Source organism: Sapajus apella, unplaced genomic scaffold, assembly GCF_009761245.1.
Source record: "Sapajus apella isolate SASKATOON/1434 unplaced genomic scaffold, GSC_monkey_1.0 scaffold143, whole genome shotgun sequence".
Lineage (NCBI taxonomy): Eukaryota > Metazoa > Chordata > Mammalia > Primates > Cebidae > Sapajus > Sapajus apella.
The window spans coordinates 2297732-2321156 of NW_022437083.1; the positions used below are offsets into that span (position 1 = coordinate 2297732).

At 43.1% G+C, this 23425-nt stretch overlaps 1 protein-coding gene and 1 pseudogene across 3 annotated transcripts in view; both read left to right on the plus strand.

The window, feature by feature from the left end:
- PCYT1A (phosphate cytidylyltransferase 1, choline, alpha) overlaps positions 1-23425 on the plus strand; it is a 48624-nt gene that overhangs the window by 14623 nt on the left and 10576 nt on the right. For all 3 annotated transcript variants that reach the window (XM_032264208.1, XM_032264207.1, XM_032264209.1), the window contains exons 2-3: positions 6761-6887; positions 17781-17880. In XM_032264208.1, coding sequence (XP_032120099.1) covers positions 6771-6887; positions 17781-17880 — 217 coding nt within the window. In that variant the 5' untranslated portion in view covers positions 6761-6770. The remainder of the gene's footprint in view (positions 1-6760; positions 6888-17780; positions 17881-23425) is intronic.
- Positions 15565-15696, plus strand: LOC116540687 (annotated as a pseudogene).

Here is a 23425-nt window from a genome sequence, read left to right on the forward strand (position 1 = left end):
TAACACAGTGTAATTCTGGAAATTTAGCATTGATGCATATTATTATTATTATTTTCTTTTTTTGAGATGGAGTCTCACTCTGTGGCCTAGGCTGGAGTACAGTGGCGTGATCTCAGCTCACTGCACCTCCACCTCCTTGGTTGAAGTGATTCTCCTGCTGCAGCCTCCGCAGTAGCTGGGATAGCAGGCACCCACCACCATGCCTGGCCAGTTTTTGTACTTTTAGTAGAGACTCCTGACCTCAAGTGATCCACCCACCTCGGCCTCCCAAAGTGCTGGGATTGTAGGCATGAGCCACAGGGCCCAGCCAATGCATATTATCTGATATACAACCCATCTTCAAATTTTGCTGATGTCCTAATAACTATCCTTTATAACAATTCCTTCCTCCCTCCCTCCCTGTGTCCCTGCCTCCCCTCCCCGCCCCTTTCCCTTCCTTCTTTTTCTTTCCTTTCTTTTCCTTTCTCTCTTCCTTTCTTTCCTTTGTCTCCCTCTCTCTCTCCCTCTTTCTTTCTTTCTTCCTTTCTTTCTCTCTCTCTCTTTTCTTTTCTCTCCTTTCCTTTTCTTTTCTTCTTTTCTTTTCTTTTGTCTTTTGTTCTGTCGCCCAGGCTGGAGTGCAGTGGCATGATCTCAGCTTACTGCAACCTGTGCCTCCCGGGTTCCAGCGATTCTCCTAGCTCAGCCTCCCAAGTAGCTGGCATTACAGGCACGCACCACCATACCCAGTTAATTTTTTGTATTTTTAGTAGAGCTGGGGTTTCACCATTTGTTGGTCTCAAACTCCTGACCTCAGGTGATCCACCCACCTTGGGCCCCCAAAGTGCTGGGATTACAAGCATGAACCATCATGCCTGGTGAGCCACTGTGCCCGGCAGGCATTACATTTCATTGCCATCTCTTTAGTCTCTTTTAAACTTGGAACAGTCTCTTAGCCTTTTATTTGTTTTTTTTCATGATCGATAGTTTTTAATGAATATAAGCTTGTAGAATATCCTTTAGTTGTGGTTTGTCTACTTGTTTCTTCACAACTCAGTGCAAGTTATTATTTTTTTGGCAGAATATGTTGTGTCCTCAGTGTCTCACATTGGGAAGCATTATTGGTGATTTTGCTAAGAGATTTTTCTACTATCAAGGCACTCTGTTCCCTTAGTAATTTTTATATTTATCTATCTACTTATTTATTTATTTTGAGACGGAGTCTGGCTCTGTCGCCCAGGCTGGAGTGCAGTGGCACCACCTCGGCTCACTGCAACCTCTGCCTCCCGAGTTCAAGCGATTCTCTTGCCTCAGCCTCCCAAGTAGCTGGGATTACCAGGTGCGTGCCACCACACCTGGCTAAGTTTTGTATTTTTATTAGAGATGCAGTTTCTCCATGTTGGCCAGGCTGGTCTTGAACTCCTGGCCTCAAGTGATCCACCTGCCTTGGCCTCCGAAAGTTCTGGGATTACAGACATGAGCCACCACACCCAACTCCTCCTTTGTAATTAATGAGTAATCTGTGAGGTGATACTTTGCAAACTGCAGATACCCTATTCCTCAGCAAACTTTCACCCCATGGTTGTAGAATCCTGAAGAGCATTTTCTATCATACATTTTTTTTTAACATCTTGGATTCCAATGTCATAAAACAGTTTTGAGGTGGAGCTCTGTGTGTGCTTTCCATGCCTTAATTTAAGCCTTCTTGAGAAAGTAGTTTGCCCTTAATTTTTAAATTTTTTTTATTTTTTGAGCTGGAGTCTCTCTGTGTCGCCCAGGCTAGAGTGCAGTGGTGTGATCTCGGCTCTGCCTCCCAGGTTCAAGCGATTCTCCCACCTCAGCCTCCTCAGTAGCTGGGATTACAGGAATGCACTACCATATCCAGCTACTTTTTGTATTTTTAGTAGAGGTGGGGTTTCACTACGTTGGCCAGGCTGGTCTCAAACTCCTGACCTGAGGTGATCTGCCAACCTCAGCCTCCCAAAGTGCTGGGATTCACAGGCATGAGCCACTGCACATGGCCTTTAATTTTTTAATTGATAAATAACAATTGTATATATTTATGGGATACAATGTGATTCTTTGATATATGTTTACATTGTGGTATGATTAAATCAAGCTAATTAATAAATTCCTTATATATGTTTACATTGCGGAATGATTAAATCAAGCTAATTAATAAATTCCTTACCTTGTATACTAATTTTTTTGTGGTGAAAACATTTGAAATCTACTCTTTTAGCAATTTTGAAATGTTAAATACATTATTATTTATTGTAGTCACCATTCTGTGCAATAGACTACTAAAGCCTATTCCTCCTTTCAAAACTAAACTTTTGTACTCAACATCTCCCCTTCTGCTCTCCACCCTCCTCTGTCCACCTCTTAAAACCACCATTCTACAGTCTACTTCTGTGAGTTCCAACCTTTTAGATTCCACAAACAAGTGAGGTCATTTGTGGTATTTGTGTTTTTGTGCCTGGCTTATTTCACTTACCATAATGTCCTCCAGGTTCAGTTTGTACTTAAAATTTATGATACTTAAAAATTATGATACAGTACTTTATGAACAGTGAGTACTCACATTTTTGACTGCCTAATATTATTGACTTGCCTGACACCAAATTGCTGATTATATTTCTCACAGTGTATTTTGTCACTCTACACTTAGAAGAATTGAGCTGATACTTACAGAAGAGGACCGTATAAATTAAGAACTGTCATTAATTGGATTAGACATTTTTAGTAGTCCACTCAGACCATTGAGAGTATTGACCTCTGAATATTATGAAAGAATAATTAATAACAATAATGAAGACAAGCTCTGATCATCATCTCTGGAAGAACTTAGTGTTAAATGTATAGCACCCTTCTTCCATTTTAATTTGCATTTGTGACAAAAGGAAGTTTCTGGGTGGTGCTTATCTTTCACTTTGGACTCTGACATTTTTTCATGTTGGCCTAATACGTAGCCATGACTCATGAGGTGTCACCTTCAGCCTCTAAGAAGGAGGCCAGGTTTCTTGTAGATCTTGTCATGTTGCCGTTTGGAATTTACCCGGAGGAAAAAAAGTAAGGCATCATTGCAGTTGTTTAGATGAACATCTCACTCAGGCTTAGTAGAGGCAGTAGGGCAGAGTAGACTGTTCTCATTCTGTCTAGCCTTTGTTTTCCACCTCTGTTCTGAAGATTTTTCTCTGAACTGTATCTTAAGCAGAGATGACAGTTGATCACAGAGGTTCCCCTAATTCCCAATTTCTAGCTGATTCCTAAAATTTCATCAGTTTCAAGAAAGTAATTAATTCATACAAATTGTATTACTCGGCCGAGCACAGTGGCTCACGCCTGTAATCCCAGCACTTTGGGAGGCCGAGGCGGGTGGATCACAAGGTCAAGAGATTGAGACCATGCTGGTCAACGTGGTGAAACCCCGTCTCTACTAAAAATACAAAAATTAGCTGGGCATGGTGGCCCGCACCTATAGTCCCAGCTACTTGGGAGGCTGAGGCAGGAGAATTGCTTGAACCCAGGAGGCGGAGGTTGTGGTGAGCTGAGATCGTGCCATTGCACTCCAGCCTGGGTAAAAAGAGTGAAACTCCATCTCAAAAAAAAAAACCAAAAAACAAAAAAAAAACCTATATTACTCGAAAAATGCAAATATCCCTGCAGGGGGTTGAAAAGTCAACATCTAAATGATGGCAGTGACGGCCTGTCTGGACTGGCTGCTGCCATGACGCTGGCTGCAGTGGGGGAGGCATGGCCTGGGCTGCAGGCGCTCCATAGAACCCGTGGGAGCTGGGAATAAGTGGAAGCCCTGCCCCCTTCTGAGTTGGCGGGGTGGGAGTGGCCATGGCTGCATACCCAGGCATCCCTGTGCTTTTGGGGGCCCAGGAACCTTCCCTGCCCCTGCAGACTTGCAAGTGCCTGCTCCCACCGCCTGGCCTCTCCATGGTCCTGGTGCCTACTCTGATTTTGGAGCAAGGTTGAAGCCAAGCCTGGGCACTGTCATGTCCTGGCTGGGTGTGTGCATGTTAAGGGCAGCACTGACACGCCAGCCCACTGCTGCCTGTTTCCCTCTGGATTTTGGGTGTCCAGGAGCACAGGAGGGAGGCCAAGGCGGGGGCTGAGGGCAACTCCACACAGGCCTGCAGGCGCCCCTTGGCACAAATAGCCTGGGCACCATGGATGGCAGGTTGATGGCAGCAGGAGCCAGACAGGCTCCTAGGCAGAAATGGGTGGGTCCCTCTCGAAGCCCCACCTTCAAGCCAGGAATGGCCTGAAGTCTGGGGCCCAGGCTGCCAGTTCTGTGGACTGGAGTGAGAGCTTATGGTGCTTTTTGCAGTCTGCCCATGGCCACCCATGGACCAATCAGCATGCACTTCCTCCCCTCTGTAGCCCGTAAAAACCCTGGACTCAGTTGGACTTGACAGGCCAACCTACCTGTAGATAAGAGCTGTCCACTCTGGGTCTCCTCTCTGCTGAGGGCTGCACACATGCTGGGCCGACCTCCTGTGGAAAGGAGCTACCCACTTTGGGTCTCTTGAGAGCTATTGTATTGCTCGATAAAGTACCGCTTCACATTGCTCACCTCCAGTTGTGTGTGTACCTCATTCTTCCTGGATATGAGACAAGAACTCAGAATCCGCCAAATGGTGGGACTGAAGGAGCTGTAACACAAACAGAGCTGAAGCATGCCCCCCACTCTCCCTCCCCCTCCCCCACCCACTTGCCATGTTGTGAGCAAGAGAAGGAGAGAAGAAAGAAGGAGAGAGAGAAGAGCTGCAGTCCTTTGGGAAGCCCAGACCTAGGAGCTCCCTGAGCTAGGACTGTGACACCCTCTTTGGAGCTCCATGGTTCCTGGCATCTCCAAGCTTCTGGGCACCACCATGTTCCCCAGTGCTGCAGTGGAAGCTGCATCTGGTATACCTGGTCCAGCCATAGCCTCTCAGGGAGCTGGCGCCTGGAGCTGCCCACCCCCTTGCAGCTGGAGTGCCTGGCTATGCGCAGTGGCCAGACCCTGTGCTCACTTGCTCACGCACCCCTTGCTGCTCTGCACCTGGTTCGCCCTCGGCATGTATGGAATCTGTGCCGGTAACACGAGCTGAGCACAGCCTACCAGACCAAGTGGACGGAAGGAGCCTGGCAGGCCCAAGCAAAACTCAGGCAAAGGCGCCGCTGGCCACAGAGGTTTCTGGCTGGTGAAGTGACACTCCAAGTATTCTGTGATAAAAACATGAAACATAGAATATTCAGAACTTTGCTGTAATAGCTAGTTGCCAGAAACTCTCTGCTAAGTGAAACAATAATGAGTAAGTTTTCCTTTGGGGGAAGGAGAATCCTGGAGGGGTTTTAACAGCTGGAAACTGTGAAGAAGCTTGAGGTGCCAAGATTCCGAAAGAGGAAAGGGAAATGAGTACTGAGAAAAGAAGGGGAAGGGCCAGTTGCAATGGTTCACATCTGTAATTCCAGCACTTCGGGAGGTCGAGGGGGGGTGGATCACCTGAGGTCAGGAGTTCAAGACCAGCCTGGCCAACAGGGTGAAATCCCATCTGTACTAAAAATACAAAAATTAGCTGTGAGTGGTGGCAATCTCAGCTACTCAGAGGCTGAGGCAGGAGAATTGCTTGAGCTCGGGAGGTAGAGGTTGTAGTGAACCAAGATCATGTCACTGCACTCTAGCCTGAGTGAGACTCTTTCTCAAAAATAAATAAATAAATAAATAAATAAATAAAATGGAAAGAAAGGGAAGGACATTTAAAAAATGCATTATGCTGATCCTAGCTATTCTGGAGGCTCAGGTGGGAGGATTGCTTAAGTTCAGGAGTTTGAGGCTACAGTGTGCTATGATTACAACTGTGAGTAGCCACTGCACTCTAGCCTGGACAACATAGAAAGACCCAATCCCTTAAAAAAAATTTAAAAAGTAAATAAAAACCATTATGCTACTCACAATGTTCATAGAACTAACCCTGGTGGAGTGGCCACTGAAATCTGTAGAGCATTCAGAGTTAAGAAATCAACTGGGTACTATTGCTCATGCCTGTAATCCCAGGTCTTTGGCAGTTTGAGACAGGAGGACCACGTGAGGCCAGGAGTTCAAGACCACCCTGGGTAACATAGTGAGGCCTATAGCTAGGTGTGGTGGCATGTGCCTGTAGTCCCAGCTACTTGGGAGGCTGGGGCAAGAGGATCACTTGAGCTAAAGAGGTTGAAGCTGCAGTGGGCCAAGATCATACTGCTACGCTCCAGCCTGTACAACAGAGTGAAACACTGTCTTAAAAGATTAGAGTTAAAAAAAAATCCATGTTTTTTTAAGCCAGGACTTGGTGAGAGCCCCCTCCCTTTACAAAAAGCTCTTTTTTCTACTTGCACCAATCATACCTTCACATTGCCTTACACCTGTCATTCTGATGATATGGAGGGTACTGGGAAAGTCTATATAGCTATCTGTCTCAGCCAAATTATTCCAGTCTTTTGCGTGCAATCAGGATTTAAAATTAGCAGTTAGTTCGCAGGCTGCATTGTGAGCGGGAATGACTTCCAACTTCAGGCAATTCCTTGTGGCCATTGTTCCTCAGAGGGGCATCGCAGCATTTCCACGACAGCCTGTGTTTTGTGAAGCTTCATGGTTTTTGCTAGATGCCATTGGCTCATCTTGGTGAAGTACATGCTATAGAATTGATATTTTGCTGAGTGTATCAATGTTAACATCTCTGAAATACTGGTGACAAACTTTTTTTCCACCCCAATGAGGAAAAAATTTCTGCTCACTTTCCACGACCAGTTAAAAGAAGATGGATGCACAGTGTTCACCCAAAGTCAATGCCAGGAAGAGGAGAAAAGAGGCGCCCGGACCCAATGGGGCAGCAGAGGAAGACGGGATTCCTTCCAAAGTGCAGCGCTGTGCAGTTGTAAGTAGAGTTTCATTGTTGAACACTTCACCTGGCAGGGGGAGAGACACTGACGACATCAGTGTTACAAGTCTTCTTAAATAATGAAAAGAATGAATAATAAGTGTATTTTCACTGTCACTGGAAATCTTATGCCTTTTTACTAGATTATGACTCAGCTCAGTTGTAGAAGCTTTATGTTGGATTTAGAAAAAGAAGTCTTAGGAAAATATGGAAGTTGCATGTGTATTAGGCTCAAGATCAAATTAAAACTACTGAAATATGGACTGGTATGGTAGCCCACACCTGTAATCTCAGCACTTTGAGAGGCTGAGGTGGGTGGATCACCTGAGGTCAGGAGTTCGAGACCAGCCTGGCCAACATGGTGAAACCCCATCTCTACTAAAAATACAAAATTAACTGGATGTGGTGGCAGGTGCCTGTAATCCCAGCTACTGGGGAAGCTGAGGCGGGAGAATTGCTTGAACTCGGGAGGTGGAAGATGCAGTGAGCCAAGATCATGCCATTGCACTCCAGCCTGGACAACAGAGACAGACCCTGTCTCAAAAATAAAAAGAAAAATAAAAAATAAGTAAATAAATAAAACTAATGAAATAGAAAAATTGGGGCTCTAGGCAGTGATTCAGTGTTCATATCATTTCATGGTGTCTAGTGTTTTTTCTTTTCAACTGTTTTTTCTCCCTGTATCACTCCTCTACTTCATCATTAGTTGTATCTTAGATGAGAACCTTTTTCCATTTACGCCTACCTTATTTATGCTCCCTTACCTCTGGAAAATTATCTTTGTATTTCCTAATTATTGCCAAACCTTAGATGAAAGACCCCATTCCACACTGCCTATCCTGTCTCAGCTTGCTACCCTTCCTAAAACTCTGCATAATAAAAACGTGGCAGAGAACACTTACACACAACACAACTGAAGTTACTGTTGTTAAACAGTATTATTATGAAATCTGTGTTTCAAAACCCCAGTGACAGAATTGCATGTTTCTTTACCTGTATTGACCGTTAGCCATTGATCAAACTGCAGTTTCCACTGGCTAGTTCTGGAGCTTCCCAGCCCAAAAGGAAAAGTCTATTCTGAAACAATTAATAGTTACTCCAAATGAGTGCTCTGTCTTGGGCAATAATAGCAAATAATACCCCACAAATAGACATGTGCCTGCAGGGCTGATACTGATAATAAGGGCAAGTGTATTCGTTTCCTGTTGCATTTATAACAAATTACCATAAATGTAGTGACTTAAATACAAATGAATTATCTTAAAGTTCTAGATATCAGAAATCTGAAATGGGTCTCAGAGGGCTAAAATCGGGGTGTTGGCAGAGCTGGAGAGTCCGGGGGAAAATCCATCTTCCTGCTTTTTCCAGCTTCTAGAGGCTTCCCACATTGATTGCTTAGTGCGTGGATTACATCAGCCAGTGATTACATCACTCTGACCATTGCCTCTGCCGTAGCTCCTTCTCTGATTGTGAATCTCCCACTTCCCCTTTTCACTTACAAGGACTCTTGTGATTATGTTAGGCATACCCAGATAAACCAGAATAATCTTCCTGTCTTGCAATCCTTTATTTAATTCTATCTGCAAAGCCTCTACTATTTTTATTTTTATTTGTATTTTTGAGACAGAGTCTCGTTCTGTCCCCCAGGCTGGAGTGCAGTGGCGTGATCCCCATTCACTGCAACCTCTGCCTCTTGGGTTCAAGTGATTCTCCTGCCTCAGACTTCTAAGTGGCTGGGATTACAGGTGCCCACCACCATGCCTGGCTTACTATTTTTATTTTTAGAGTCAGGGTCTTGCTATGTTGCCCAGGCTGGTCTTGAACTCCAGAGCTCAACCAATCTTCCTGCCTTGGCCTCCCAAAGTGCTAGGATTACCAGGTGTGAACCACTGTGCCTGGCATGCAGAGTCTCTTTTGCTGTGTATGGTAAAACAGTCACAGGTTCCAGCGGGTGGATGTGGACATCTGTAGAAGGCCATTATTCTGCATACTGTATGTGGTCTTTTGGGGCTCGCAAATAAGCTCAGAAAGTGACTCAGCAGTCAACAAAACTGGGCATTGTTAATCTCTGAATATTTCCTAGAGAATTCAGATTGGAGAGATGGTGGTGTGTACCAATTCAGCAACATCACTTGGAGTAGGAACAAGTTATAACCAAATCACTGTAGCTAGGAATAGAGTAAAGGAAGCCAGTCTTTTTAGTGGAATGAGCTCTGAGAAAACTTAAATTTCTTGGTCTTTAGACTCTGCAGAGCCTTTTCTTTTTATTCTTCTGAGGAGTCCTAATGCTTTAAATTACTTTGCTTCATATATTCATGTGAAATCAGTTGAGTGACTTGCTGCCTATTCCACATTCCTCCCTGGAACACACAGCTATTTAGCATGGACGAATGGCCAAAGATCCGCCCAGCAGCCGGGACCACCCTTGGTGAGGAGGAGTGTCTGCTAATAAACTTGTCTGTCATCTCGCTGTACAACTGTACTTTCTATCTCTGAATCTCCTTTGAACTCTAAAACAAAAACAAGCAAGATTTTTTCTTTTTTTAACAGCTTATTGAGATATAACTGGCATATCATTTACAGTATATGATTCGGTGATTTTTAGTATATTCACAGTTGTACAACCATCACCTTGACCAATTTTAGAATTTTTAAATATTTTTTTTGAGACAGGGTCTTGCTCTGTCCCCCAGGTTGGAGTGCAGTGGTGTGATCATAGCTCACTGCAGCCTCAACTTTCTGGGCCCAAGCCATCCTCCCACCTCAGCCTCCCAAGTAGCTGGGACTATAGGTGTGCATCACCATGCCTTGCTAATTAAAAACATTTTTTTTGTAGGGATGGGGTCTCACTATGTTACCCAGGCTGGTCCCAATCTCCTGGATCAAGTGATTCTTCTGTCTTAGCCTGCCAAGGTGTGGGATTGCAGGCGTGAGCCACCATGCCTGGCCTGTGATATTTTTATCACCCCAGAAAGAAGCCCTGGACTCATTAGCACTCACTTCCCGTTTCCCCCGAGTCTCTCCAGCCTCCGGAAACTACTAATCTGCTTTCTGTCTCTGTTGATTTGCCTGTTCTGGACATTATATAAAATGTCCATTACATCACATCAGACAGTATGTGGTCTTCTGGGGCTGGCTTCTTTCACTGAGCACGTTTTCAAGACTCATTCATATTGCAACATGTGTAAGTACTTTTTTTTTTTTTTTTTTGAGACAAAGTCTTGCTCTGTTGTCCAGGCTGGAGTGCAGTGGCATGATCTTGGCCTCCCAGGTTCAAGTGATTCTCCTGCCTTAGCCTCCTAAGTAACTGGGACTACAGGCATGCACCACCACGCCTGGCTGATTTTTGTATTTTTAGTAGAGATGGGGTTTTACCACGTCGGCCAGGCTGGTCTCAAACTTCTGACCTCAGGTGATCTGCCCACCTCAGCCTCCCAAAGTGCTGGGATTACAGGTGTGAGCCCCCACGTCTGACCAGTACTTCATTTTCTTTTAATTGGCAAATAGCATTCCATCATATATCACATGCTACTTTTTAGTTATTAATTCTCCAGTTGACATTTGGGTTGAGTAAAAAAGATTTTATTGCATATTTACACTGTGCTAGTACAGCAGTAGGTGGTAAGGGCGTAAAGATAAACAAGACCTTCCTTTTATGAGATGTCAGCATAGAGTTCTATAGCTTAGAGCTCATTAACTTTTTTGTTTTTTATTTTATTTATTTATTTTTTTTAAATGAGGACTTGCAGGCCGGGCATGGTGGCTCACGCCTGTAATCCCAGCACTTTGGGAGGCCGAGTTGGACGGATCACCTGAGGTCAGGAGTTCAAGACCAGCCTGGCCAATATGACAAAACCCTGTCTCTACTAAAAATACAAAAATTAGCCGGGCATGGTGGCATGCACCTCTAGTCCCAGCTACTCGGGAGGCTGAGGCAGGAGAATCGCTTGAACCTGGGAGGCGGAGTTTGCAGTGAGCTGGGATCACACCACTACAACTCCAGCCTGGGCGACACAGTGAGACTCCATTTCAAAAAAAAAGAATGGGGCAACTTGCTGTGTTGCCCAGGCAGGTCTTAAACTCCGGGGCTCAAGCTATCCGCCAACTTCTGCCTCCCGGAGTGCTGAGATGGCAGGCATGAGCCACCACACCTGGCGGAGCTCGTTAGCTTTAGAAAAACACTTTCCTTGCAAGTAAAGAAAGGAATAAAGGATCACCAAGTATTAGATACCTGGGTTGGTGGGTCAGGATGAAATGGATAGAAAAGAGACAAAAGAGTTAAGAAGGAAAAACTTGATGACTATTTTGTCTATAGGTATAAAGAATTTATTAATACAGATGTTTCAAAAGGTTCAATCAAAAGGATCACAAAAGTATTTACAAAACATTAGACATTTAGTATATCTTAATATTGTCTCTGGCTAGGCACGAATGGCCCACGCCTGTAATCGTAGCACTTTGGGAGGCGGGAGGATTGCTTGAGGCCAGGAGTTCAAGATAACCTGGCCAACATAGTAATATCCCTTCTCAATAAAAAGTAAAATTAAAATAAAATAATTTACAAAGAATATCATATGTATGAATGAGTCATGAAGTACCTAAACTGTGGGGAAAATTGGCCATAGTTCTGCTTATGGCTAAGTAGGCCTCACAATCTCATTTGAACCAAAATATATTGAGAACGAAAATATATTGCTGTGCATTGGAGATGCAAGGATGAAAAGATGACCTTGCTCTTGGGAAACTCACAGACAAAAAGGGGTAAGAAACAGCAACAAATAATTAAGATAGAGTATGAAATTAAGATACAGTATGAAAAGTGCCAAAAAGAAGGCAGTTAGAGGAAGTTACAAAGTCAATCTCTCGAGAAAAAAGGAATAGGAAGGATCTCCAAGTATTAGATACCTGGATTGGTGGGTCAGGATGGCCACAGTTCTACTTACGGCTAAGTAGAGGCGTCACAATCTCATTTCACCTCGATGAGTCTTAAGAAGCAAGAGACTGACTTTGACCAAGATGTGTGTCCAGTGCTTTGGGAAAAGCCTCATCAAAAGGATTGTTTTTGAGCTGAACTTTGAAGGATTCAAGGAATTCAGTAAATGAACAAGAGATAGAGTACAAGTTCAGATTTATGAAATAGGGCTTAAACTATGATGTTAGATACAGAGAGTACAAAACAAACCTTAAACATTTTTAAGAGGTAAAATTGGCCAGGCTTGGTGGCTTCATGCCTGTAATCCCAGCACTTTGGGAGGCCAAGGTGGGAGGATCCCTTGAGCCCAGGAGTTTGAGACCAGCCTGGGCAACATAGGGAGACCCCGTCTCTATTTTAAATTAAAATTATAATTAAAAAAGAAAGATGTAAAATAGACAATTCTTAGAGATTACTGAGATATGGAGGACAAAATGTGTTAAGAAAGACTCCTAGGTTTCAGTCTTAGGTAGATTATGTATATGGGATAAGAAATACCAGGAGGAAGAGTAGGTTGAGAAGAAGACAGAAGAGTTTAACTTAGTACAAGTTCAATTAGAAGGCCTATCAGATATCCAAGTAGCAACTGTCAGGTGAGCTCATTGTTTACCACTGAAATGGCAGTAGGAGTCAGGGAGAATTATTGTTTTTCTATTCTAAAAACAGATGCCCAAGAGGTGGAATCTTTCAGCTCTGTTCCCTGTCCCTTCTTTCTCACGCCACATGGTATTCCTCCTGACTCTGTAGCCTTTCCTGTGGCATTATTGAAATAATTGGGCCAAGCACAGTGGCTCATGCCTATAATCCAAGCACTTTGGGATGTGAAAGGATCCCTTGAGGCCAGGAATTTAAGACCAGCCTGGGGAATGTATTATAGTGAGATACTGTCCCTACAAAAAAAAATTGAAAAATTAGCTGGGTATAGTGGTGTGCACCTGTGGTCCTAGCTACTCAGGAGGCTGAGGCAGGGAGATCTCTTGAGCCCAGGAGTTCAAGGTTACAGTGAGGTATGATCGCACCACTGCATTTCAGCATGGATGACAAAGTGAGATCTTGTCTCTTAAAAAAATAGAAACAGTGGCCGGGCGCGGTGGCTCACGCCTGTAATCCCAGCACTTTGGGAGGCCGAGGCGGGTGGATCACGAGGTCAAGAGATTGAGACCATCCTGGTCAACACGGTGAAACCCCGTCTCTACTAAAACTACAAAAAATTAGCTGGGCATGGTGGCGCGTGCCTGTAATCCCAGCTACTCAGGAGGCTGAGGCAGGAGAATTGCCTGAACCCAGGAGGCGGAGGTTGGGGTGAGCCGAGATCGCGCCATTGCACTCCAGCCTGGGTAACAAGAGCGAAACTCCATCTCAAAAAAAAAAAAAAAAAAAAAAAATAGAAACAGCTGGGCTCACGGAAGGACCTGTTATCATTAATACAGAATGTTTGGGTAAAAGGGAAATAAATGTTTTTCTGTGGCATTCAGAAACTTTTTAGTAAAACGTGTACTTTGGGAAGACAATATCAAGTTCTAGTCTCATCTTATTTGAATTATCTCCATTTCCCTGTTAGTATGGATGCTAGAATCTCTCATTTTTCACTGAAATTTTGAAGAATAGTGAGATAATGTGTGTGAATATAGTCTGAAAAAAGTTGTTATGGAAGCAATATTGCATTCAGAGAGAATTCATAATTTGGGGATGGTTGATGGCCATTATTATAATTTTTAGCTGCATACATTTTGAAAGTTTAGCATTTTAGAAGCCAACCTCTTAGATTAATAAAGGTTAATTTTGTTAGCATGCTGAAATCTGCATTCTATAGAATAAAGAGGAAACGAGCTTATGACAATGAGCTGAATTTGTTGAGTGCCGACTTTTGTAAACATTGTGTTAATTACTCTGTGGATGCTGTTTTGTTTAATCCTCATGGTAAACTTGTAGGGCAGGTATTATTGTCTTCTGTTTTATAGAAGATGAAATCAAAGCTTTAGAAACTTGCTGTGATTTCACTGCTGTGAAATGATGGAGTTGGGATTTAGATCTAAATTTTTCAAGTCCTAACCCCACACACTTCCATTTATACCGCACTACCAGATAGTCGTTAAGACTTGAAAGCAATACTGTAGGAACTCCCTTGAGGTTAAAATGAAGGAGATGTGTTTTAGGAGAACATAGAAATATTCAGCTCTACTTTTATGAACCTCCACTTCTAGAGACACTGTTCTTTGAGAATTACACGGTGTTTTTAAAAATACTGACTTTTCTAACTGAAGACAACTCTGGAAACAAAGACTTTGGGCTGGGCGTAGTGGCTCACATCTGTAGTCTCAGCACTTTGGGAGGCCAAGGCAGGCAGATCACGAGGTCAGGAGGTCGAGACCATGCTGGCCGACATGGTGAAACCCCTGGCGACAGAGCAAGACTCCATCTCAAAAAAAAAAAAAAGATTTTGCTGCTTTGTTATAGTTGCACAACGTTAGGTTTCACTCCCTACGCTTGGGAGAAACTGATTCAGCATAAACCCCAGCCAGGAAGGACAGCTGGATTTGTCTTCTACCTGGAAACATACAAAGTATGTGAAAAAGACTGAAGAAACAGTTGTGAAAGATACTTAATATATCTTTTTAAATTTGGAGAAAATTCATTATTTTAACCATTTTAAGGTATACAAGTCAGTAGTTTATCGTATATTCATCCTGCTGTACAACCATCACAACTATCTAATTGCAGAACATTTCATCATCACAAAAAGAAGTCCCCTGTATTCATTAGCAGTCACTCCCTATTGCCCCTCCAGCTACCTCCTGGCAACCACGGATCTACTTCCTGTCTCTATGGATTTGCCTAGTCTGCACATCTAATGTAAATGAAATCATACAATATGTGGCCTTTTGTGTCTGACTTCCTTTGTTTAGCATAATATTTTCAAGATCATCCAAGTGGTAGCATCTGTTAGTACTTTATTCCTTTTTAGGTGAATAATATTCCATCGTATGGACATTCCATTTTGTTTATCCATTCATGGATGGACATTTGGGTTATTTCTAACAGGCGCACGCCTGTAATCCCAGCTACTCAGGAGGCTGAGGCAGGAGAATTGCCTGAACCCAGGAGGCAGAGGTTGCGGTGAGCCGAGATCGTGCCATTGCACTCCAGCCTGGGTAACAAGAGTGAAACTCCGTCTCAAAAGAAAAAAAGAAACAAACAATAGTTAAAAATCCCAGGCCAGGTGCAGTGGTTCACACCTGTAACCCCAGCACTTTGGGAGGTTGAGCTGGGTGGATCGCATGAGTCCAGGAGTTCGAGCCCAGCCTGGGCAACATGGCAAAACCCTATCTCTAAAAAATTAATAATAATTTTTAAAAAACAGCTTTGCAGGCTGGGCGCAGAGGCTCACGCCTGTAATCCCAGCACTTTGAGAGGCCAAGGTGGGCTGATCACAAGGTCCAGAGTTCGAGACCAGCCTGGCCAACAAGGTGAAACCCCGTCTCTATTAAAGATACAAAAAATTAGCTGGGCATGGTGGTATGCACCTGTAATCCCAGCTTCTCAGGAGGCTGAGGCAGTAGAATTGCTTGAACCCAGGAGGCAGAGATTGCAGTGAGCCAAGATTGCACCATTGCACTCCAGCCTGAGCGACAGGGCCAGACTCTGTCAAAAAAAAAAAAAAAAAAAAAAAAAGCTTTGCACAGTAGCAGTAATTTTAAAAAAAGTTTTGCACAGTAGCCACTGAGGTTTATCTGAGGCATGATTATTACTACTTGAAAACTTTTCCCAATACCCCTCTGTGATGACTTGCAATATAGTCAGCATTAGCAATTTTTTTGACAGTCTCTATGGAGACTGAATTAAAAAAATAATACGAAAAATTAGCTGGGTGTGGTGGCTCACACCTATAAACTCAGCACTTTTGGAGGCCAAGGTGGAAGGATTGCATGAGGCCAGGAGTTTGAGACCTGCCTAGGCACATGGTGAGACCTTGTCTCAGCCAGAATAAAAACGTACGTGGGTGTCAGGTAGTGCATGTCTGTAGTCCCAGCTACCTGGGAGGCTGAGATGGGAGGATCACTTGAATCGGGGAGGTCGAGGTTGCAGTGAGCCAAAATGGTGCCAGTGCAGTCCAGACTGGGCAACAGAGCCAGACTCTCAAAAAAAAACAAAAACAAAAACCCAGATTGGAAAAGAATAAGCAAAACTATCTTCATTCACAGACAACGTGATGCTATATGTAGGAAATGCCAGGGAATTGATAAAACAACAACTGGTACTAGAAGTAATAGTTAACTTCAGCAAAGACATAGGACATAAGATCAATATACAGAAAAGCTCAGTTACACAAACACAAATACAGATCAACTGCACTGTTACATAGTATCAAGGAACAATCCAAAAATAAAATTAAGAAAACAATTCTGTTCACAATAGCATCAAGTAAATAAAATATTTAGGAATAATAAAAACTCTTAAGTGAAGCCATCTATAATAGAGAGATCAACATGTCTGCATAATGATTTCAACTTGGCCTCTGAGTAACTGCATGCAGTTTACATAACTTCTCTGAATCTCGTTTCTCTCATTCTTTTTTTTTTTTTGAGACTGAGTCTTGCTCTGTGGCCCAGGCTGGAGTGCAATGGTGCGATCTCGGCTCATTGCAACCTCTGCCTCCTGGGTTCCAGTGATTCTCATGCCTCAGCCCCTTGAGTAGCTGGAATTACAGGTATGCCACCATGCTCGGTTAATTTTGTATTTTTAGTAGAGACAGGGTTTCACCATGTTGGCCAGGCTGGTCTTGGAATTCCTGACCTCAGGTCATCTGCCTGCCTTGGTCTCCCAAAGTTCTGGGAGTACAGGCATGAGCCACTGTGCCCTGCCTCGTTCCTCTCATCCTTAAACTGAAGATACCAGTTACAGTACTTCTTGCCTTACGGGGCTGTTATGAGCATTAGAACATATTTACAGTGTAAAGCACTACACAGCAATAATTACACTTAATAAAGCACCTGCTCTAGCCAGGGGTTCCTGCATCTGAAGTTCTCACGGACCCGAGAGAACCAGGTGGTGCTGGGCCAACACAGCGGGCCCTTCCCCAGCATGCCTGAGCTGGTCCTCCACTACCGTTCCTGCCCCCTGCCGGTGCAGGGAGCCGAACACCTGGCTCTGCTGCACCCCTTGGTCACGCAGACCCCCTGACAGCGAAGGGGGTTCCTGGTTGAAGTGGTGTGAAAATGCACTTAGGGGCCAGCCGCGGTGGCTCACATCTATAATCCCAGCACGTTGGAAGGCTAAGGCAGGTGGATCTCTTGAGGTTAGGAGTTTGAGACCAGCCTGGCCAACATGGCAAAACCCAGTCTCTACTAAAAATACAAAAGTTAGCTGGGTGTGGTGGCGGGCACCTATAATCCCAACTACTCAGGAGGCTGAGGCAGGAGAATCGCTTGAACCTGGAAGGTGGAGCTTGCAGTGAGCCGAGATCATGCCACTGCACTTCAGCCTGGGTGAGAGAGTGAGACTCTGTCTCAAAAAAAAAAAAAAAGAAAAGAAAGAAAGTGCATTTATGCATCTTGGCAGTTTGTCACATGATACAGGGCTGGCTGTTTTGCCATGCTGCAGAGGAGCCGTCATTCCTGACCCAGTTAGTTGGGACTGTGCTTGGTTTCCCAGACAGATGGCTCCATCTTAACCTGAAATCACCTGCAAGACATTTATTTTTTATGCCCCGATTTGCCCATTTTGTACAAGATTACAACTTTCATTTGTCGGTTTGGAATACCTTTTGTTCCCTTCTTTTTTATGTTACAATGTTTCAGGAAGAATTTTAGTCACATCATATCGAATAACTGATTTTTCTTTAAAGCTGCCATTTTTTTAGTATTTCCATGTATGCCATTGAATTGAACTTTCTTTTCATTCACTTTCCTTTTCTTAAGGGCTTGCGGCAACCAGCTCCTTTTTCTGATGAAATTGAAGTTGACTTTAGTAAGCCCTATGTCAGGGTAACTATGGAAGAAGCCAGTAGAGGAACTCCTTGTAAGTAAATACCTACTTAATTTGCTGTTGATTATTGTTTTTAGCATTCCATTGTGTTGATCAAATACACACCTAGTCTCTAAATACTTCCCTCCGTTTACTTGTAAAGGCTAATGGAGGAAGGGGTTCTTCCCATCGGCCTTGATGCTCTATTTAGGAGGGTAACTCCACTCCATAAACTTTCCCAGTTTCCTGGGCTGTTATTGCAGCTATGAGATACAGTAGAACAGAAACCATAAGATAGTATATTCGTCTGAGCTGGTTCTTGTCTATTTCTATAAAGGTCTGAATAATAGTTGAGGCTGTCACATTTTTCATAGCCTTCAGAATTTCCCCCACAATCTTTCTACTTTCTGTCAGTTTTCTGTGGTCCTGCTGATTGACAGAGGACAAAAATATCCCAAGTTGGGAGATGCTCATCACTTTATTTTTCCTGATATTATAATTTTCCAAGTTTTAAAAAATACTTTATTATTTTCAAAGTCCTTTCTCTTTATTTGTGTGCTTAATTTACATCATTAATTAGCAGTTTTTGACCACATAAATTATTAATATATATTCAAGATGCTTTTCTTATGTGGAACAATTGGTTTTAGAGCTCAATATAAAAAGAAACTTCCAAGAGCATTTGTTATGAATACAAAGTCCTATAGACAAATGTTCTTTTTTCTCTGTAAATTCTCCAATTTTCCCAATCCTTTTTCACTGTTTCTGATTACTATAATAAGTATTCTCTCTATCCTGTAAATGTAGGGCTGAACTAAGACTCAAACGCCAGGGAATAAGAGCCATAAATGTATATATTTGCAGCATACACAGTTTATTTGTGGTTACTTCTTAATTGTGTTGGTAGGTTTGCTCTCTGTCGTAACTGAAGAACAGTGAAGTACAAATAGAAGTGGGCCAGGAGCGGTGGCTCACGCCTGTAATCCCAGCATTTTGGGAGGCCGAGGTGGGTGGATCACTTGAGGTCAAGAGTTCGAGACCAGCCTGGTTAACATGGTGAAACCCTGTCTTTACTAAAAATACAAAACTTATCTGGACTTGGCAGTGCACGCCTATAGGCCAAGCTACTCGGGAGGCTAAGGCAGAGAATTGCATGAACCCAGGAGGCAGAGATTGCAGTGAGCCAAGATCACGCCACTGCACTCCAGCCTGGGTGACAGAGTGAGACCCTGTCTCAAAACAAACAAAAAACAAACAAGTGATACAAGTGTCATATCAGGAATTTTAACACCTACCCCTTGGCCTTATTTTGGGCATATGTATTGTGGTTTTTGGGTCCTAAACAAAAAAGAGGCTAATCCCAGAGAATCCGTCCCTTTTGCAGAAATGTTTAGATATAGTTCATGTTGATTGCAACCCTCTGATTCATTTATGGTTTTTGAGTTTGGCTTCCCTTATTTGGGTAATAGGTAGGCTCCTGGGACAGGGTAAAATGACAAGGAAAACCAGAGACCATATGGATCAGAGTGTAAGGTGGGCAGGTCTAACTTCAAAATGCCAAAAGATAGTTTAGGTTCACATTCAGGTGTGATAGTAGAGTTTGTTGGGAGCAAGAACTTTTTATGTACTCCCTAATGACACACATTTAGAATCAGTTATTCATTTAGATCTGATCAGTTTGGTTGCATCACCCAGTTTGTTGCTAATTTGTCCACATGCCATTTGTGGTATGTAAAAGTTGAAAATATATGTACTGCTTTCAAGCTTTGTTTTGTTTTGTTTTTTGAGACAGAGTCTTGCTCTGTCGCCCAGGCTGGAGTGCAGTGGCGTGATCTCAGCTCACTGCAACCTTCGCCTCCTGGGTTCAAGCAGTTCTCAAATCTCAGTCTCCCAAGTAGCTGGGACTCCAGCAGTGAGCCACTGTACCCAGCCTACAGTAAAAGAGATCATTAGCGGGATAGAATTGTACCTAAAGCTTCAACCTGGAATGCTGCCACTTACTGTAAGCACTAGAATAGAAGGCCTTCGGCAAAATAATTGTATTTTTGGTGGAACAAACAGGCACAAACTAGCCTATAAATTTGCCAGCTTCATTTGAACTCTGGTTTTTCTCTCATATCTCATTTTGTCTGACTGTTTTATGTTAAATCACCAAGTAGCTAACTGCATTCATGCCAGTGCAGGACAAGGAATAAACCAATAAAGAATGTGCACGTGCTGTAGTGAATTTTAAACATCTCCCTCCTGCTCCCCATGTTTTCACTGGGAAGGTTGTATAGTCTAGGAGAAGATTCTCTACTCAGAGAAAAACAAATATGATTGGAGAGATAAGAAGGTCAGCTCTGGGAATGTCTTGGAGGATGAAAAAAAAAATCAGCAGTATGTTTAACTCAGAGAAAGTAAGAAAAAGGGAGAATGTGAAGGGCAATGGAAATCTGTTAGGGACAGAATGTTTCGGTGGTAGGTATTTGGGAGAATAAATATATCACAAGAGATCATTAATTGAAACCCAGGTTTCTTCTGCCTAAGGGAGGACATATGGTTACGTAGTCACCAGTGGTACAGCATATAATTCATAATCCATAGAAACCATATAATTTATCATCCAAATCAGGACAGTTTTGAGCATGAAAGGGAGTTGCTGTTGAGAATATACAGAGGTTGAGTGTTGTGGCTCCTGCCTATAATCCTGGCACTTTGGGAGACCAAGGCAAAAGGGATTACTCAAGGCCAGGAATTCAAGACCAGCCTGGGCAATACAGTGAGATCCCGTCTCTACAAAAAATTTTAAAAATTAGCCAGATGTGGTGGTGTGCATCTATAGTCCCAGTTACTCAGGAGGCTGAGGTGAGAGGATCGCTTGAGCCCAGGAGATCTAGAGTACAGTGAGCCATGATTGCACCACTGCACTCCAGCCTGGGTGACAGAGACCCTGTCTTTAAAAAAAAAAAAAATATATATATATATATATATATATATATATATATATTTATATACACACACAAGCACATATATAATATGTATAATATATAAAGGATATATTATAAGATGTATAATATATATTATATAATGATATGAACATTAAAAGTTATATTAAAAGTATATGATTTATATAAATGTTATACATACTATAATATACATTTGTTGTCTCGGCACATACGTGTGTGGAAACAACAAATATAAATCAGGGGTGTGGTTATCCTGGCCAGCAGCCGCTTGGTAAGAATGGTTAATGCTAGCTTTCTTCCCAGACTAGTTTAACAGCGGCCCCTGCTGGCCATTTGGTTAATATGTCAGTCTGGGTTTGCCAACGACTTGGGGTGGAATAGTGGCCAGTTGAGATAAGTAAGCTGGGGCAGCACTGGAGAGAGCAAGAGGCACATCTGGGACTCGTGAAAAGGTTCAGTGACCTCCTCGGCTTAACACGGGGTGAGTAGCTGTGCTGTGGCAGCCACCTGATCAGCAGCGTTCTGTGCTGCTGCCATCGTCCAGGCAATGTGTTTCTTGAGCATAACTTCCCGGCTGTGTGCTGCCTAGTAGCTAACAAACAACAAAATAGTCTTACTTTTTATATTCTGTCCTTGTGTTTTAGGATCAAATAGTGTGAGACTTGTAGCCCCTCTGGACTTGTTAGGAAAAACGGAAGTGTGTTAGTTACTTCATGGACATGACTTCTGGGATACTTTAAAATTTGTGTGCGTGTGTTTTTGTTTTTTTTTTTTTTTGAGGCAGAGTCTTGCTCTGTCGCCCAGGCTGGAGCGCAGTGCCTTGATCTTGGCTCACTGCAACCTCTGCCTCCCAAGTTGAAGTAATTCTCCCACTTCAGCCTCCCAAGTAGCTAGGATTATTAATGACGCCCACCACCACACCCATCTAATTTTTGTATTTTTAGTAGAGACGGGGTTTCACCATGTTAGCCAGGCAGGCCTTGAACTGCTGACCTCAGGTGATCTGCCTGCCTTGGCCTCGCACAGTGCTGGGATTATAGGCATGAGCCATCACACCTGGCCCCAAAGTTTTTAAAATTTTTTATTTTTTAATAGGCACAGAGCCAATGCAGTGATTTCTGGGATATGGAAGAGGGATTATATGCTCAGATTTTGTTTTATTTTACTTTGTTTTTGTAAAAATTATTTTTTAAATAATTATTTTTCTTCTTTCTTTTTTCGTTGACACATGCTGGCAGTAAAAAATAATTTTTAATAGAGATAGGTTTCACTGTGTTGCCCAGGCTGGTCTCAAACTCCTGGGCTCAAGCAATCCTCCTGCCCTGGTCTTCCAAGTGCTGGGATTACAGGTGTGAGCTACCACACCCAGCCTGCTTTGTCTCATAGAGGTGAATACTGAGGCAGAAGGAAGCCAAGGCTACAGAGGAAGAAAGCTGGTTGGCAAGCTTGAGCTATGACCTTTCTGACTCTTAAATCCATTAAATTAATTATTAGTTTTCCATTGGATTGGTGGTATAATTAAAAATTTTTATTTGCTGTATTTTAAAATCAGTACAACCAGCCTAGGCTGGGTGTGATGGCTCACACCCATGATCCCAGCAATTTGGGAGGCCAAGGCAGGTGGATCACTTCAGGTCAGGAGTTTTGAGACTAGCCTGGCCAACATGGTGAAACCCTGTCTCTACTAAAAATACAAAAATCTTCCCGGTATGGTGGCTTTCACCTGTAATCCCAGCGACTCAGGAGGCTGAGGCAGGAGAATCACTTGAACCCGGGAAACAGGTTGCAGGGAGCCTAGATCACAACACTGTCCTCCAGCCTGGGTGACAGAGCCAGACTCCGTCTCATTAAAACAAAAGAAAACAAAACAATTAGCCTGGGCAACATGTGATATCCCATCTCTACAAAAAACAAAAATTAGCTGGGCATGGTGTTGTGTATCTGTAACCCCAGCTACTTGGGAGGCTGAGGTGGGAGGATCATTTTAGCCTGGGAGGTAGAGGTTACAGTGAGCTGAGACCACATCACTGCAGTCCAGCCTGGGTGACAGAGCCAGACCTTGTCTCAAAAAATCAAATCAAAGGAAATCAATACATTCCCACAGTTTAATATCCATAAAGTACAAAGAGGGCATAAAGTAAAATGTCTTCCTCTCAAGATCTGTCTCACAGCCACCTGGTGTCCCTGTAACAGGCAACCAATATTACCAATTTCCATGAATATCTAAGTAAATCATTTATATATCCTCCCACCTTGTTGTGGGTGTATTATTGCTATATTCAATCTTCCATTGAAATTTAGGCTGTTTCCTAACTGTTGCTATTGTAAACAGCACCGCGATGAATAACGTCTATATTTACTATGAGGTAGTTCCCAGAATTGGAATAGCTAGGCCAAAGATATAGGCATTTGTTGTTTGTCTTTTGATAGATACTACCTAATTACCCTTTTGGAAAGTCGCTGATATTCCTTTCAGCAATGTATAATTTCTTGGTTTAAAATCTACTTGTTTATGAATAAAGCTTTTTGAAAACAAACATTCATAAACCTCCTGAGAACAACTTCCTTCCTTTGATTTGTGCCCTTAAGACAGGAAGGAGATGTGCCTGATCCTCAGCCTCAGTGTAGCACATCTGATGGCACTTTGGCCC